At 47.7% G+C, this 15,630-nt stretch overlaps 2 protein-coding genes across 11 annotated transcripts in view; both read right to left on the reverse strand.

Annotated features, from left to right (window-relative positions):
* LOC119213870 (ankyrin-3) overlaps positions 1 to 15,630 on the reverse strand; it is a 46,023-nt gene that overhangs the window by 1,387 nt on the left and 29,006 nt on the right. For 7 of the 10 annotated variants that reach the window (XM_062566445.1, XM_062566447.1, XM_062566446.1 and 4 more), the window contains 10 exons: positions 8,294 to 15,463; positions 7,346 to 7,420; positions 7,022 to 7,153; positions 6,748 to 6,891; positions 3,220 to 4,486; positions 2,937 to 3,099; positions 2,468 to 2,545; positions 2,065 to 2,148; positions 1,814 to 1,927; positions 758 to 849 (listed from right to left, as the gene is read on the reverse strand). In XM_062566445.1, coding sequence (XP_062422429.1) covers positions 778 to 849; positions 1,814 to 1,927; positions 2,065 to 2,148; positions 2,468 to 2,545; positions 2,937 to 3,099; positions 3,220 to 4,486; positions 6,748 to 6,891; positions 7,022 to 7,153; positions 7,346 to 7,420; positions 8,294 to 15,463 — 9,299 coding nt within the window. In that variant the 3' untranslated portion in view covers positions 758 to 777. Of the gene's footprint in view, positions 1 to 757; positions 850 to 1,813; positions 1,928 to 2,064; positions 2,149 to 2,467; positions 2,546 to 2,936; positions 3,100 to 3,219; positions 4,487 to 6,736; positions 6,892 to 7,021; positions 7,154 to 7,345; positions 7,421 to 8,293; positions 15,464 to 15,630 lie in introns of those variants that run through there. The other 3 variants (XM_062566449.1, XM_062566448.1, XM_062566450.1) reach the window with 2 other exon arrangements.
* Positions 4,493 to 6,741, reverse strand: LOC134135195 (uncharacterized). Its single transcript, XM_062566451.1, has one exon. It carries the CDS (start codon positions 6,033 to 6,035, stop codon positions 5,046 to 5,048), a length of 990 nt encoding a protein of 329 aa, XP_062422435.1. The 5' UTR covers positions 6,036 to 6,741; the 3' UTR covers positions 4,493 to 5,045.

A 15,630-nucleotide genomic window follows, 5' to 3' on the forward strand; every position in this document is an offset into this window, starting at 1 on the left:
CATGGTCTCGTTTGGTTGGTACCATGGACGTATTAAGCCACCTGAATACTGGACCTCAGCAGAGCACCGGTTCAGGCCAATGAGGAATTCTGTCTGGTCACAGATGTTTAAATTGCTGTTACAGCTTGAGGAAGGTTTAACAAATTGAAAATTGAATTAAAAAAAAAAGTATTTATAATAAAAATAATTATAATTGACGTTTTTTCGCAGTTCAACATGTCCTGTCAACAGTTTGACAGACATTCTTATTATACAGTTAATTAACACATAAAGGGGAAATTTACTTTTCACAATTTCAGTGTTGAACAAACAACTGTTATCTGACTTCCCAGCACCCCTGTGCAGCATATCCACTGGTTGCCCGGCAACCTCACCGTGATTGACGTCATGTCTCCTGGAAGTGACTGCACACGGCTGTTATTGATAAAAATAAACAGCTACAGGACGTAACCCCCCCCCCACCCCCTTTGAACCACAAAATGTTTTCACACTACTGTTTGTGTAGGGGAGGAAATTAGCATTAGTCTGGGACGGCGTATTACTGAATTTTGGAGGATTCAAGCAAGAGTGGAAAAAAGCCAGTGAGCGTAATTGCCTAACTTCTCATTTCAAGGGGAGGCTACAGCAAAATAGGACCAGATTATTATAGAACTGAATGTTTTAAAGAAGAAAACTTGGTAAATTGTATTCATATGGAAAGGAAATGTACAGATAGTACACACACACACACACGTGTCACACACACTCAACACTGTACCTGATAGAGCACAACCATCCCTATGAGTGTAGCTTCTTATCCCCTGATCGTCTGTCCTCCTTTCGCCTGCTATTCCTTGAACCTTCTCCTTGCTAGAAAACACACACACACAAATATCAATGAGACCTGGCGTTCAGAGACGACCCCACGCACACAAACACACACACACACACACACCTGGAATGTAAAACTGAGCCAAGGAGAAATCAAAACTCCACACACTGTAGGAAAAGCAGAATGTTGCCCATTAGTGGTAGCAAAAATTGTTAGTGATATTATTAGGATCCAAACCACACAGCAACATGACCTGGAGGAAGGCAGGTTATATTTGTATTGAAAGAGTTAGAGAGAAAAAAGGGAATTTTATTTCACAGCAGTCATTATTCGTACTGCTGAGTGATCGGCGAAACACTTTAAAACACCAGTAAAACCACACAGTCGGGAGCAGAGTCAGAATCCTCTTTGTTAGGAAAACACAACAGATCCCGTACGGTGTCAAAACACATCATGCAAAAAGGCGTTTACATTTTTTTTGGTTTTGCCCAGAAGAGAGATCATGAGGCGTTATCCCAAACCAGTGAATCCAGTGTTAATCACAAATTCACTTGCAGCGCAGGAGGAGAACACGATCACATGTAACTGTCTTCATTGACTTAAAGATGAACTGAATTAACAGAAGTGAAATGTAAAATGTGGTAGCAAACGGGGCTTTTCTTTTAGAAACAGTATTTCTTTCTCTTTTACACTGATTCATCTCATAACAACTTTGGAGTTAAGAAAAGCATTTTATTCACACGCATGACTTATTCACGCAGTATATCTATTCTGTGTATGTTGGTTCCAGCACTTGGGTGAAGCTACATACAGCTCACACTGAGTGAATTCCTAACTTATTACTTATTTCCAATTGTTGTCTTCTGTTACAGCCCCCGTAAAGAAAGTGTTTTGAGAAAAGTTGAGTTTTGCCCAGTGAGGCGTTAACTTTTGTATTATCTGTTAATCTACCACCAGTAGACTTTGAAACCAGGAACACAGTAAAAGGGTATCCATGCCAACCTCTGACCCGTCTTCCTGCAGAGCGGGCCTGTGCAGAAGGTCTCGGTGCTCCTTGTCACTTCCTTGGTTTTCTGGTGTGGGACTAGAAACTCGGCGAATGACCTTCCTGATCACCTGCCCGTGCAAGAAGAATGACGACAAAGGAGGGAGAGATCTGATGGAGTCGGCTTTTAAAGAAACAAACTCTCTTCGTGGTGCTTTATTATCGGAGCTGAAGGAGAAATGGATTAGTTTTAGAAGTTATACATTACTTTTCTACTGACGAGGTTACCGTCGTGGTCCATATAGTGCTCTTCGGTCATAGTCTCGCCTGGGATATTCTTTGCTTGTTCTCCCTGTAGGCGTTTGTGTTAAAACACATGGACAAAAGCTCAGAAACGGCCTTTTCAAACACGACAAAAGAATCCTGCACCAACACCACGACCAAACACCACCTCAACCGTTGTGTCAGAAAGAGGCTCGGAACTACGTTAGCCTAAAGACATGATCAGCAACGGGTTGCACGGTCAGGTACACAAACATGACAACACCTAGATACTACCAGTACACCCAGAAGTACCACTGCAACGCACACTGCACTGAGCGCTCTAAACCCACACCAAACCAAACCAAACCAAAGCTCAGCGGGCCGCTCCGGGTTTTTTCGGGGGGTACCTTTAAAATGAGACGGCGCCTGAAGATTCTGGTGGTTACTGTCTGTTCTTCTTCTGAACCCGAGTCTACGCTAAGATGCTGCGGAGGAAGGGTTTTAATACATTACATTACGTGTCATTTGGCTGACGCTTTTATCCAAAGCGACTTACAATAAGTGCATTTCAACCGTAGAGACACAAACTTTCGTGACACCACATCACATGTAATGTAACTTTGGTTTCATGAGATCGTTACGGCAACAGGAGTCAGGAGGGAGAGAGCAGTGAGAAAATGAGTTAGTTGTGACATTTGCGTGGCTGTAGGTGTACTTTGACTCGGCGGTTAGCTCTGTCCAACCAGAAAAGAGCAGCCTGGAATAAAACAATAACGTTTATGTTCCTTCAGCACAGTACACACAGCACATGTTCAGACTCCTGCGATGACAATAGAATAAAGTGTTGTAGCGCTCTTATTAGTGAATTGTTATCACCTTTACTTTTCGTTCCGACACCAGGGCTCCCTCTTCCTTTCTGCCATTCGCTGACGCCGCCGAGCGGTCCTGAGGCGCGTGCTTGGAGTTGTTGCCGTTGGGTCGGGACCTCGCAGTTTCCCCTCTGGACGAGGAAGTGATGGACTCGCTGGAGTTCTCTTGGCTGTCGACGGAGATGCACACGTTTGGATTTGCAGCAGAATAACATCCGTTATTTTAGTCATATTTTTACGTATCCGTTTTATCCAGCGAGGACCTGTAGTTTTTTTTAAATTTCTTTTACCTTTCCCGCCTGTCGAGCAGTTCGGAGCTGACGCTGCGGCCTGGCGTCGGTGGTTCCACGTTGACGCTGGATGTATCACTGTGCCAACCTGAAAATGAACACACTTCTTGTTCTGCTTGTTCGACCTGATCGAGAATCTCCTGAACACTGGCCTGGCTCATCATCTCTCTGTCCCCCTCCTTCTCCTCTGAGCCTTCTTCTCTCTCCACCTCCTCTTCTGGGATTTCATTGTCTCCGTTTCCCTCCTCTCCTTCCCCGTTGGATTCAGACTCACTGGGCTGACGTTCCCCAAGGGCCTCAACCCAGGCCCGAGGAGAGGTCGGAGCAACCGCGTGTCCCTCGGCTGCTTGGTCCTCTTCTGCTGTGCCGCAAATGTCTCCTTTACCGCCCCGCAACCCTTCTTCGTCTCTAAACTGCGGCGTGTCCTCCCGGTAGACCCTTTCCCCGCTGATCCCATCAACTTTTTGCTCCTCAGCTGTTTCATTTAAACCCTGTTTGACCGCCTCAGCCTCTACTGTGGTGCAACCTTTTTCCACTTCAGGTTGCTTCAAAATGTTGTTCTCCTCTGCCAAAGCAGGCCTGTCTTGTGTTACCATCTCACATTTTCTTTCCACATTTTTGATCAAGTCCTGCTCTACCCACTTTTCCACTAATCCATTTCCCATCGCCAACTCTGCTGCGACCATCTCCGCGACCTTCTCTATTTCCATTGTCACTTTCCTTTTCAATAGATCGTCGCGTGCCACATCGGGGGAGCCCATCTGCGCTCCCCCATCTCTCCTCTGTGCTCCGTCGGGCGATGAAGGGGTTATTGATGATACGGATGAGAGTGAAGGGGAAGATGTGGAGTAAGCCATGTCGATGTCTAACTCACACGTCGCAGGGGGGCAGTGCGACCTGGGCTTGTGGCTGAACCCCATTTCGTGACAGGACCTGTCCTCCTCCTCGCTCAAAAGCAGCTGGTCGTTCAGAGCGATGTGAGGCTTCGTGACCTTGGGAGGGACAGGGTCAGGGAGAACAAAGACCGGGACGGACAGGGCCAGCTCACTGGGCCTGGGGGGGCTCCTAGGGGGGCTGTCCGGCTCTATCTGCGGGCTCCAGGGGAGGGGCTGAGGCTGGGAGTCAGCGGGCAAAGGGCTGCCTGGTTCTGGGTAATGGTGGTGGGCAAGGGAAGGGTTGGGGGTGACGGGGAGTTCGGGCTCCAGGAAGTTGGGGTCGGAGTGCAGTGCAGCGGGGGACTGCAGCTCCGCTAGAATGCTGTGATAATCTGCAGGTGACAGGATGACAAATGTAGAGACAGACACGCACGGAGGCATACCACACCGAAAAACACACACCCTAAACCACACAGCACATGACATGGACGATGGCACCGCGGCTGAAGTGTAGAGCATGTATGCAGACAACCACCGGCTGAGACGTTGATATGTCAGACATTATGGCAGTATGACTAACTACTGTCAAACAAATGCAGTAAATGTAATAAATATATACCATACATGAGAATGTGTCGAAACCCCCTATTTAACACAAATACAAATTTGATCTAAGATACTTAAATAAGAATATTCAAATGGGCAGTAATCAAAAAAGCAACGTCATGTTTAGAAATTAATTTTTTGGGTGTGGTGAGGTAAGACGTTAAAAGTGTGACACATTAGTGACGTAAGGCCTTATTTATCGTGTAGCATCTGACGTGATGAGTGGAAGGTATATTAATTGTTGCCAGGGTGTTGTTACATGCTCACATGAGACAGTCGACAGATGAGATATGTGAGAAGAAAGACTGGAGAAGAAAGGATAAAGGATAAAAAGGACAGAGCATGCTAAAACAAAATTTCCGTCGTCGAAGGGTCAACGGGGAGTCGAGGTGGAGGTGGGGAGACGGCTGGCGCGAAACCGAACTGGCAGAGCGGACAGGGAGACAGGGAGCGGAGAGGAGGGGACGGAGGAGCGGGGCTTGGACACCGGGACCCAGAGGCAGAGCCGGGAGGGAGAGAAGGAAAGGAGAGAGGGGAGACGGGACGGGAGCAGGCGGTCAGCTGGGTCACCAGCGCCTCATCGCTCGGGGACACGGCGACAGAGGGTGAGGTCATGCTTGAGGGCGAGGAGAAGGTGGGAGGAGCGGGTGCGGCGGGGGGCTCAGACGCGCCGGCGACAACGGGAGAGGCTGCGAGGGTGAGGATGGGCGGTGTGGTTGCCGTCATAGAGGAGGGGGCGGTAGCGCGACACGACGCGCCGGAGGAAGACCCGGATGTCGTAAGCCAGGAGGCGTTCGGTTCGGCCGCTGAAGGGTCTGAAGTGTGCGGGGGGAGCGAGGGGGAGGCAGGGAGGGACGCGGAAGAGCCCGGAGCTGAAGGAGGAATGGGTGAGTTAGGAGTAGGGGAGGGAGGCAAAGGTGAGGTGATATGCGGGATCGGGGAGGCCGGGCGGGTCGCCGGGGGGAAGGCAGCGGGGCGGCGAGCGTCAGCAGGGGGGGGGCGCTGAGGGGTGGCGCATGGGGCAGGAGGGGAGAGGAAGTTGAACTGCTGTGACTTGAACAGCGCCGGGGGGGCCAAGTCTTTGAGGGAAATGGAGGACTCGTAACTCGGGGAGCGGCGCGGGGAAAAGGGGCGGCGGTGACGCGCTGCAGCGAGTGTAAGGGGAGTGGTCGGCGGGGGGGTTGGGTTTGTCGGTAAGGTGCTGGGTGTCTGCAGGGTGGAGGCAGCTCCAGTGCGTCTGGGGGTTAAGGGGATGATCACGCAAACTACGGGGAAGGAATAAGGCAAGACATGCATGAGAGGTGGAAAGGGGCCCAAAAAGGAAAAAGAACACATGAAAGATGGTTTAATGTGAAAAAAGCTTGCACAAGAAGACAATGAATGACGTAATTCAGGGGTGTGGAGGGGGAGGCATATGAGGGATGGATAAGGACAGGTCAGCACATGACTCTTAATGCCTTAAGAGCTGTTATGTGCAGTTATCAGCAGCAGATGCTGCTGTGGGGATGTGATGGGAGGAAGGAGGAAGAGGGAGACGAGGCAGGTCACGAGAGAGATTCTCTCCTCTATCCAAGGAAGGAGGCTCAGAGGAACTGGAGGAGAACTAGGAGAACTAAACTAGACCAACAGAAAAAAGCAGAATCTATGGGGTTATTTCATTTCTACTTTTTTAAGTAGCATGTAATGTTGCAGCATGCAATGCGCTACTGGATATTGCTCATTTGTGACAACTGGAAAGACAATTGTGATTTGTAAAGGAGCATTTGCCCTGAGCAAGACCTGATGGTGATAAATCCAAAAGCAGCCAATTCAAATCAGTGCAAGGGCTAATGAATGCATAATTTAATATTAATATACTATAATTATTCATTTGCAAAGTAAACTGTAAAGCAAGGGAATCAAGAATGCATTTGGGGAACATTATGAGCCAGTTGTCCAAACAAAATCCAAATCTGACTATTATTTACAAATGTAATCCATGCATTGGCACAACAGAAAAAGGTAGCAGGGAGAGGTAAGAGGTCAGCTAGACAGAGCTAAACTTTACCATCAGCCTGATCCCGGAAAACAGCGTTATCATCGGCAAAACATCTCGTGCCTGAAATGTTACCATAGTCAAATATTGGGCCCTCCAGTAAAGTCACAATATCCATCCGATTGACTTTGGTCAGCACTGAAGTTAAGGCATCCGCTGCGGAAAGAAGAAGAAAAAAACAATTGTATTGAGTCACCTAAAACAACAAGATGAAACAAGGTTTGTAATTGTGGGCAGAACTGCGGGATCCAACGTTTTTCTAAATTAATTCTAAAAGTAGTCTCACTTGTGGCGTTCTTTCCTTCCCGACTGACCCATTTCTTAAGTAGCATGAAGCTCTGGGCTGTCAGCGAGTTGGGGTTTTCTAGCCTGACGTGGTTGATCTCATCCACTGTGAAGTTCATCTCCCGAGCCAACTCTGTGATGAGACAAAGACAGCAACTCAACGCTTTGATGTACGTTTAATTTACATTGCAAAACCGGACTCAAGGCTGTAGTTAAGACAAGCCGCCTGGAATTCTTTATGAAGTCATCTTTCAGCCTGGCGGTAAATAACTGGCGTTGAGAACAAAGAAAAGAGAAAAGAGATGCGATGCAGATTGTTTGTCACCTGTCCAACTGAGTCCCAGGTGATCTGCGACGATCGCCATGCGCAAGTCTGTTCGCTCACAGGGACTCTGGGGACCTGAGAATATAGAGGACAATGACTCATCATTAAGATTCACAGTCTTAACACTTACAGAGAGAAAAAAAACATGGATATTGTTTTCCATTTCTGGCCACTGGTTCATCCTAATTAAGGTTGTCTTTGAAATAATAATATTACTGTTAATTGTTAACCTATTAGCGTTTTATAGCTATAATATAGATTCCAAATATTTCCCCAGGATGGCAAGAAAAGGAGGTTTTACACTAGAGACATTATGGGCGACGTATGTTCATAGAGTAAGTGGTGCTCTGTGACTGTGGTATGTATCCTCTAAGCAGGCAGTAACTGTCATGAGAATCACACAAAACAAAGCACAACATGACTCTCAACAACAGATACGTTGCGCTACAAATCAATCTATGTTAGAATCTACAATGTCAACATGCAAAGACGCTTTTGTGTGTTCTAGTCAGCTTAAATGACTACTGATAGCATGAAAGATTCTGTTAGAACTACAACAATAACTTGGTGCCCCCCCCCCCTCCTCCCCTCCCTCTCACAGACAGACAGACAAACAGACAGATCAGGGAGTCAAAAAGGTACTGGTTTGACCAGTGAACCAGTCACTACTACTGGCATGCTCAATGTACTATACGGAGATTTAAAAGGGTTGAAAAAGGGGGAACAGAGAAAAGAGAATCTTGCAACAAGGACAATACAGTACACAGTACATCAATGACAAAAAATAAAAATGTAAATGACAGCTACTGTTCTGAAGAGAATATGTAAACACGCCACAGGCATTCCAGTCAATCCATCAAACGATCACAACAAGGTCATGCAATTGAAAGTGAAATATATATAATATATATAGATGTATTTTAAACATAGTGTGAAAGTTTTACAAACTAGGCTTGATCTCCGCGACGGGAGGCGTTCGAGACCCTGTGAGTCCCTGACTGCCCTCCTTCCCACCAGTCCGCCTACTCCTCCTGCTCCTCTCACTGCCGGAGGCCCTGTCCGTCGTCGCCACCTTTGCCCTTACGGACGCGGCCCCGGCCTCAGCCCTCGACCCTCTACCAGACCTGGATGAGCGGGAGGGCTGGGAGGGCTGGGAAGGCTGGGAGGCGTCCGACAGAGAGGTGCTCCGGGAGGTGCTGTCTTCCTCCGACTGCTCTGTCTGCGTCTTTTTCTCCTCGTCTGACAGGCGGTCCACCAACTTTAGCGTCTCCCCGCTAATGCCTTTAAAGTACTCGATCGTGCGCTTACAAACCTCGCTTGGGTTCTCCTGTCTGTCCTGTCTGCATGCTCCCTCGGGTTTCACTTTGCTGACCTGATGTCTATCGTTCAATGGTAACCTCGTGGGCAACTGTATGGCTGCTCTCCCTGTGTCCAATGCCCTTGTTGGCTGCGAGGGGACACGGACTGAAACAAGTGGACTGGCTGTGGCAGCAGGGCCGCTCTTTTTAACATCCTTGATTGGTATTCTGGATCTGGGTTCTACTTTGGCTATGGCTGGCTTTTGTCTCTTCCTGACCTCGACCTTCACTGCTTGTTTGGGCTTCTGTTTGCCTATGGCTGTTCCCTGCGTGTGAAATGACCAACCCGAGGCTTTCACTGGAAGCCTCGACTTGGGCTGCTTCACTTCACCTTCTTTGAGGGTTTCACTTTTCTGCTCCTGCGCTTGACCACTGCTGGTAACTTCCGCTCCCTCCTCTCCATCCCTGCAGCCCAGTGTTTCTATCCTACTAGCTTTTTGAAGAGTGGGTTCAGAGGAGGACTGCAAATTAAACACCACACTACCACATTGAATGTAGTTGGCCTGAACACTGGAGGCCTCAAGGTTATTGTTGTTGTTGTAGTTTTCAGAGGGGAAATCTTGTCTCTCTATCGTGGGCTCAGTGTGTCTGCTAGTCTGGCTTTCTGTACACTGACCCTCTATACTGATGTATTCTGGCACTATCTGTCCCTCTGACACCTCGGCTTTACAATTGGTGAGATCCCCTGAGTCTTTTTTCACAGTTATAGAGGCAGCTATGCCCATCTTAATAGGAGTGCGAAATTTGGGATCAACCTTAGAGGCTGTGATTGTGCATGAGGAGGTCTCAGCTATGGCTTCACAGGTGGGGGCATCAGTACCGCCAGACTGTGCAGTACTGGATTTTGCTGTTGTTGCTGGTGGTGTTGTTGTGCTGCTGTCTGTGGTAGTATCTATAACCTTCTCCCCTGAGTGAGAGGAAATTACCCCCAGGATCTTGCCCCCTCTCCCCTTTTCCCCTGTTTTAGGGTCAGAGGAATGCTCACCAATCTGGAAAAACTGAAGCCTCTCTTCAACAAAGTCCCGTTTGCTCATGTCAATAGCACCACTGCGGGTCATCTCAAACATCTTCCCTTCGTGGAAAGGGAAGGGGTTAGGCTCACTAGTCGGTGTGCTCTCATCAGTCGGTGTTCGAGCGGGGGTTGTGTCGGGGGTTGTAGCCTGTGATTTGTCGTCCACCGATAAACCAAAAGGTTTTGGGTCCTCGTCTTTTGTTTTGGACTCAAAAACTCCGTCGCTATCGCCCCCTTTGGTTGACCAGGGGTCAAAGTCCAGGCCTTTGGTGGCAACAGTTTTAAAGGTTGAATTCAGCTCCTCTTCAAGTTGGTAGCCAAAGTAGTTATCAGCGAAAGTCTGCCTTTCTGGATGTCTTCCTTCAAGGGTATAATCTTTCTCCTCTCCACTGGCTGAGGTTTTAGCCACTCCATTATCCCCCCCTTCTTCACATTTCTCTTCCTCTATCACTTCAAGCTTAGACTGAATAAAGGAGCGGTCAGTGGTTTTGCCATCATTGGACATGCTAGACGTTTTAGGGTCCTCACTTAGTCCGTCATCCTCATCCTGAAGGTCATACCCATCTAAAGAGTCAATTTCAGTAGCATCTGTGTCATGTGAGAACTCAGCAGTGGATGCTATGGAGCAGTCAGTGACTGATTGGTCATTGCCATTTTGGTCAAAGTCAGCATCCTCCTCCTTTACGACACCATTGATCTCAGACTCCCTACTATTCTCGTTTTTCTCTGATTTTTTAGGCTGTTTCTCTCCCTCTTCTTTCATTTTGAAGGTGTACTTTTTGACAGGGATGGGGTGGAAGACGGACTCATCATCACTGGAGTCACTGTTATCAGCTCCAGGGGGAACAGGGGATGGAGGCTGGACCCTGATAATAGGCTCCGCTAAGAGGTGCCTATCATGCTCCTCTTGAAGGTTTACCTCGATCATTTCTGTCTCTGCCTCAGAAGAAGCACAAGAGCCCCTTTTCTCAGGGTCGGACTGCTCTGCTTCTAAAGGAGGAGGGGGTGGGAACTCTATGTAAGCCACTCTTTTACCCCTTGTCTTTTGTCTCTCTGTATCCTGTTTTCTACTGGGATTTTCCTTCGAGGGCCCCTTGTAGATGAAGGTTTGCCCTTCTTCCTCCTCAGACTCCTCTAGGATAGGACCTGGCATTCCAGGCATGAATCCTATCACAGATTCTGGTATTCTTGATCCCAGACTCCCTTCCTCGGAGCTGGGTGTCACAGGGGTAACAGGACTTTTCCCAGAGCTGTCCAAGAAAGTGACTTGTTCTAGAGTGTCATCTTCGGGACTTCCTTGAGGAGATGCAGGCTGCTTCTGCTTGACGGTGTAAAATGCTCCCCTGGTCTCATGCACTGTCCTACTCTCATGGCTTACTATCTTTTTGTATGTCCCCAGTTGCCCTGAGGCTGTTTCTTTTTCATACTGCTTTCCTACTTGGATGCTAACATACACAGGTAAAGGTGTAATGTCTTTGAAACCCTCTGTGACAACTGTAGGAGTTAATTCATCCAAATACCCTACTTGGTCACTATCAACACCGTTACACACGACATTCGACAGGCTACCGTCGGATGAGTCAGTGGATTTTCCTAGTGATGATCCGCGAGTAGACTTGTTGGATTCAGAGCTACTGTGTAACCGATTTCTAGCTAAAGTTGGTATATGAGAGCCTGTCCTCTCATGGGGTTCAACAGAGGCATCTAATTTTAAAGTTGTGGATTTTTGATTTTCGGAGAAATTAGATGGCTTTCTTATAGGAATTTGTGATTCCGAGTTTTTTTTTAGACTATCATTGCTATTTGGACTTTCTCGGACAACAAATTCTGTGTAGATTATTTTCTTGGTGGTTTCTTGTAGTTGTGAATCACTATTCTTGCCATCTTTTATAGAATCTTGGATTAAGGACTGAGATAATTTGGGCGACTGGGATTTGTAGTTCCCGTAGTCTTGACTCTCCCATGCTTTGAATAACTTTTTCTCTTCCTGATCTTTTTCACCGGTCTCGTGCATGGTTGAGAACTTGTTTGATTCACTATCTAGACGTCTTCTCTGGTTTCCTGGACTGTCTGGTGTTTTTGGAATGTTTGGACCAGCAAACACCTGATACACAGGTAGCTTTGTTTCTTGGAGCTTCCTGATAGGAGGATTTGAATTTTGGCCACTCTGAGGACTCCTATCTTGCTTTTGTGCCTCTTGTTCAAACTTTAACCTCACAGCACTAACTTTGGACGAAGACATTTGAAAAGGTTTTGGGCTTTCACCTGTGCTCCCCTGTGACTTGGTATCTCCTTGTTTTCTTGGGTCTGACTCGCTGTACTGCAGCAACACTCTCCTCTCTGGACTGCTCGGCAAACTGGCACATTTCCTGTCACTGGAGCTGAACCTGTCTCGAAGCCTTTCTCTACTCCATTCTTCTCCACTACCTCCATTCCTATAAGCTGACCTTTCTGGACTGCTGTGTGTGGAACTGGGGCCGGATCGAGACTCCCTGAAGTCTGGTCTTCGAGACTTCTTTTCTGGAGACGAGAGCTCATCATTGAGCTGTTCGGTTTTCTCACGAAAGAATTGAGATACCTCACTGAGTTTTTCCTCTGCCTCCTTTACAGTCCTGTCCACGCTGTCCTCATACATAAGCTGTTCTCTCTCCTGACTCTTTGTGTCATCCGACACACGCATCCAAACTGATTGTTTTGGGCTACCCGGCTCAGACGAATACTGCAAAAGTGTCAGTTTGTCAAAGTTATCGTCGACATTGGCCATTCTTCCAGATTTGTCAAACACATTTCTGGACGACCTAAAGACATACTCTGTCCTTGGCGCAACTGATCTACCCTCACTGTGAGTGCTTCTGTCTGGCGAGTGGAAGCGAGACCTATCCCTCAGATATTCCTCTGTGTCAGAATGAGACTGGTCAAATTTCTCAGAGAGCAGCATTTTCTCTGCAAAATTATAAGATTCTCCCCTAAGCTCTGAGGCTTCATCCTCATTGTACTCTACGGATTGCTGGCTTAGTAGCTTCAGTGTTTTGTAAGATTCATCTGCCAAGAGCTGGGCTGAACTAGGACGGCTGTCTTCCTCTTGGGACATGGTTGTGTGCACTCTGGGGCAGTCAAGGTAAACTGGAAGCGATTCTTCAGGCTCTTCCTCTTCCTGTCTAGTTCCTGGGTAGTAATACATTTCCTTCTCCGCATGGTTTTTTGTCTCTCTGATGATGACCTCTGTCGGTTCTGTTTTACTTCCCTTTTCAATGTGAACCTCAATTATTCTTTCAACCTTAGGTTTGGAGTGGATGTCCTCGAGGACTCGTTGTGATGTTTCCTCATTGCTGGTCTTGTGTTCAAACAGCCCAGCCAGCTCTCTAGAAGGGTCTTTGCCTGACTGAAAAGCCTTCATTATATCATGCACGGACATAGTTTCCTCACACCTTTCCGATGCGGTCTCTTTACCAGGCGGTTTGTGGTACACCATCCTGGTGGTGGTGGTGATGTGAGTCTCCTCCTTTACCCTCATCCCTTTCCCCATTGGATCCTCATCTGGGCTGACTTTTATCGAATAGCATTTATTCTGATCTGGAGTTGATGTAGCTTGATGCCCTTTAGAATCTGAATCAATATATCTGACGGGATGTGCATCCTCCATTGCAGGTTGTTTATTATCCTCAGGGGGCTCATAGCTCCTGATGACATGCACAACCTCAGTCCTAGTTTCAGTGATTACTGGGGGAACTGGGATATCCTGGAAAAGGGCCTTGGGGCCCATGCCCTCTGCACTCTGAGGAGCGGAGGGTGTCCTTTCACTACGGGTCTCAAAGCCACTATCGGAGAGGGGGCTTTTATCCTGTTCGTGTGAGATATCATCAGGGGAGTCTAGCACACTGTCAAAAAGCGAATCTGCTACTTTACTAATCTCTTTGTCTGAAGGTGATGAGCGCATGTTTGTTGGAGGCATTTTCAGCTTATGCTCCTGAACTGCTATGGTGGGTTTGAGGACACGTTTCTGCTTCTCCTTGCCCTGTCCTTCTCTCTTTCCCTCATCTGCTTTATGTTTTGTGTCATGTGTTTTGGAGAAGGAGCTACTGCCAACATCATTGGCCAGGTAGTCAACCACTTTGGAGAGATTGAAATCTCTATCGGGTATGGTTTTGGACTTGGCTTGAGGAACCACAGTCTCATATCTCGGTGGATAGCTCCAGTTGCTTGGCGGTTGTTCGACTTGTACTTTTGAGAAATGTATGTCATCCAAAGAACCTCGTGCAAGGGAAACCCTTCCATCCTTCCCAGTGTCTTTGGTGAGGATTTCACTCACTTTGACTAAATCTTGCTTTACTTTCTCCACAATTCTATATGGCTCCTCGTCCTCTATCCTAGCCTCTTTAGGGGAATCTGACTGGAAACCTTTATTAGCAGTGGAATTGGGGTCCGTCTGCAAAATGGCTGACATTCGTATCAAGTCCTCTTTCATTTCGGCCACATCTTTCAGAATCTCTTGGCTCGATGAAAGCGGCGATGCGGTATTTGATTTGAGGCCGGCAGAAAAAAGAGGCGATTTGAGTGGGGAGAGAGTTCTGGCAAAGGAAGACTGCACCTGAGCATTCACCTCAACGGGCACAGTCTTCCGCGGGGACAGAAGGGCTGCGGCTGACTTTGACACCTCGGGTAACTTTTTAAACTGGGGCTCAGGCAGCACGTTAGTTACAGAGTACACTGGGATAGTCATCGTGCTGGATGTCACACTAGTGGTGGTCGTGTTAGGAGGGGATCTCAGGGAGGCATAGAGAGAATTTGAAGCAGATGATCTAATGGACTGATATGAGGAGGATGCTGAAGAGGACATGGACTTTAAGGTGCCATAGCCTGCAGAACAAGAATTGAAGGTTTTCTCAACCTCATCAAAAGCTGCATTGACACTTGTAGTCGCAGCGTTGGTGGTTGCTTGTATTCTCTCTTGAAGACTGCTCGCGAGAAGAGATGTGGGGGATGAAGAGCGGTACTGTGTGGGTGACACAGTTCCATTGATCAGAGCTGCAGCACTCGGTGGAGTGTAGGACTTAAGTGGTGACGAAAGGGAGGAGAACAGGTTCCTTGCAGGGCCAGTGACGTCTGCGGCAAAGGAACGCACGGATGAGAGACCGGGGACTGTTTTTATGGGCGAGGAGGAAGATCCTGTGCCACAAGAGCCTCCCATTACGGTCTTGTATGGCAGGGGTGAAGTGAACATGCTCTGGGAGGATTTGGGAGAGGTTGGAGGGGTCATGCTTTTTGATGTTCTCTCAAGAAGAGGGCTTCCTGGTCCAGAGACAGTTATAGGTGAAGTCCTAGCAGACAATGCTGCCAGTCCTTTAATGGATATGCAATCTGAGGCGCTTCTACCTGGTGAGGCCAGGGGACTGTGGCTGACCTGCACTGGGTACTGGGCTTGCTGGACTACAGTTTTTATGGGAGAGGAGATAGTTCTGTAAGATCGGATGGGAGAGGCCATGTCACTAACTGACTTTACAGAAGAGGCTGGTGATCCTGGGATGTTTGTCTTGATGGGAGAGGCAGAGTTGATGGACCAGACAGACTTTAATGGAGAGGCAGAGGGCGTGTTGGATGACGAACTGGAGAGGGAGCCAAACCCAGACTTGGCTTGGCAAGGGACGGCGACAGGAACAGGCGACCACGCCTGATAAGATCTCGTTGAAAAGACAGGTTTGTGAGGGTAGCTAGAAGGCTGTGTTCTCGGCGAGCTTCGATCAGTTGTTTCTTCAACAATAATTTAAATCAAAAACAACAAAAAAAGTAAACGGAAAATGTAACGGAAAATAAGTGGAAACAAAAGATAAAAACCAGAGAGAGAAATTTGAGTCAGTCAGAACCAGCATTTTCACAACAACAAGACAAAGTTTAACACAGGAATTGTAAGAAAGGTC

This window comes from Pungitius pungitius, chromosome 13 (genome assembly GCF_949316345.1).
Source record: "Pungitius pungitius chromosome 13, fPunPun2.1, whole genome shotgun sequence".
NCBI classification, from domain to species: Eukaryota; Metazoa; Chordata; class Actinopteri; order Perciformes; family Gasterosteidae; genus Pungitius; species Pungitius pungitius.

Excerpts from the sequence above, each read along its gene's own strand:
- LOC134135195 (XM_062566451.1), bottom strand. The coding sequence starts at position 6,035 with ATGTGTTCTTTTTCCTTTTTGGGCCCCTTTCCACCTCTCATGCATGTC.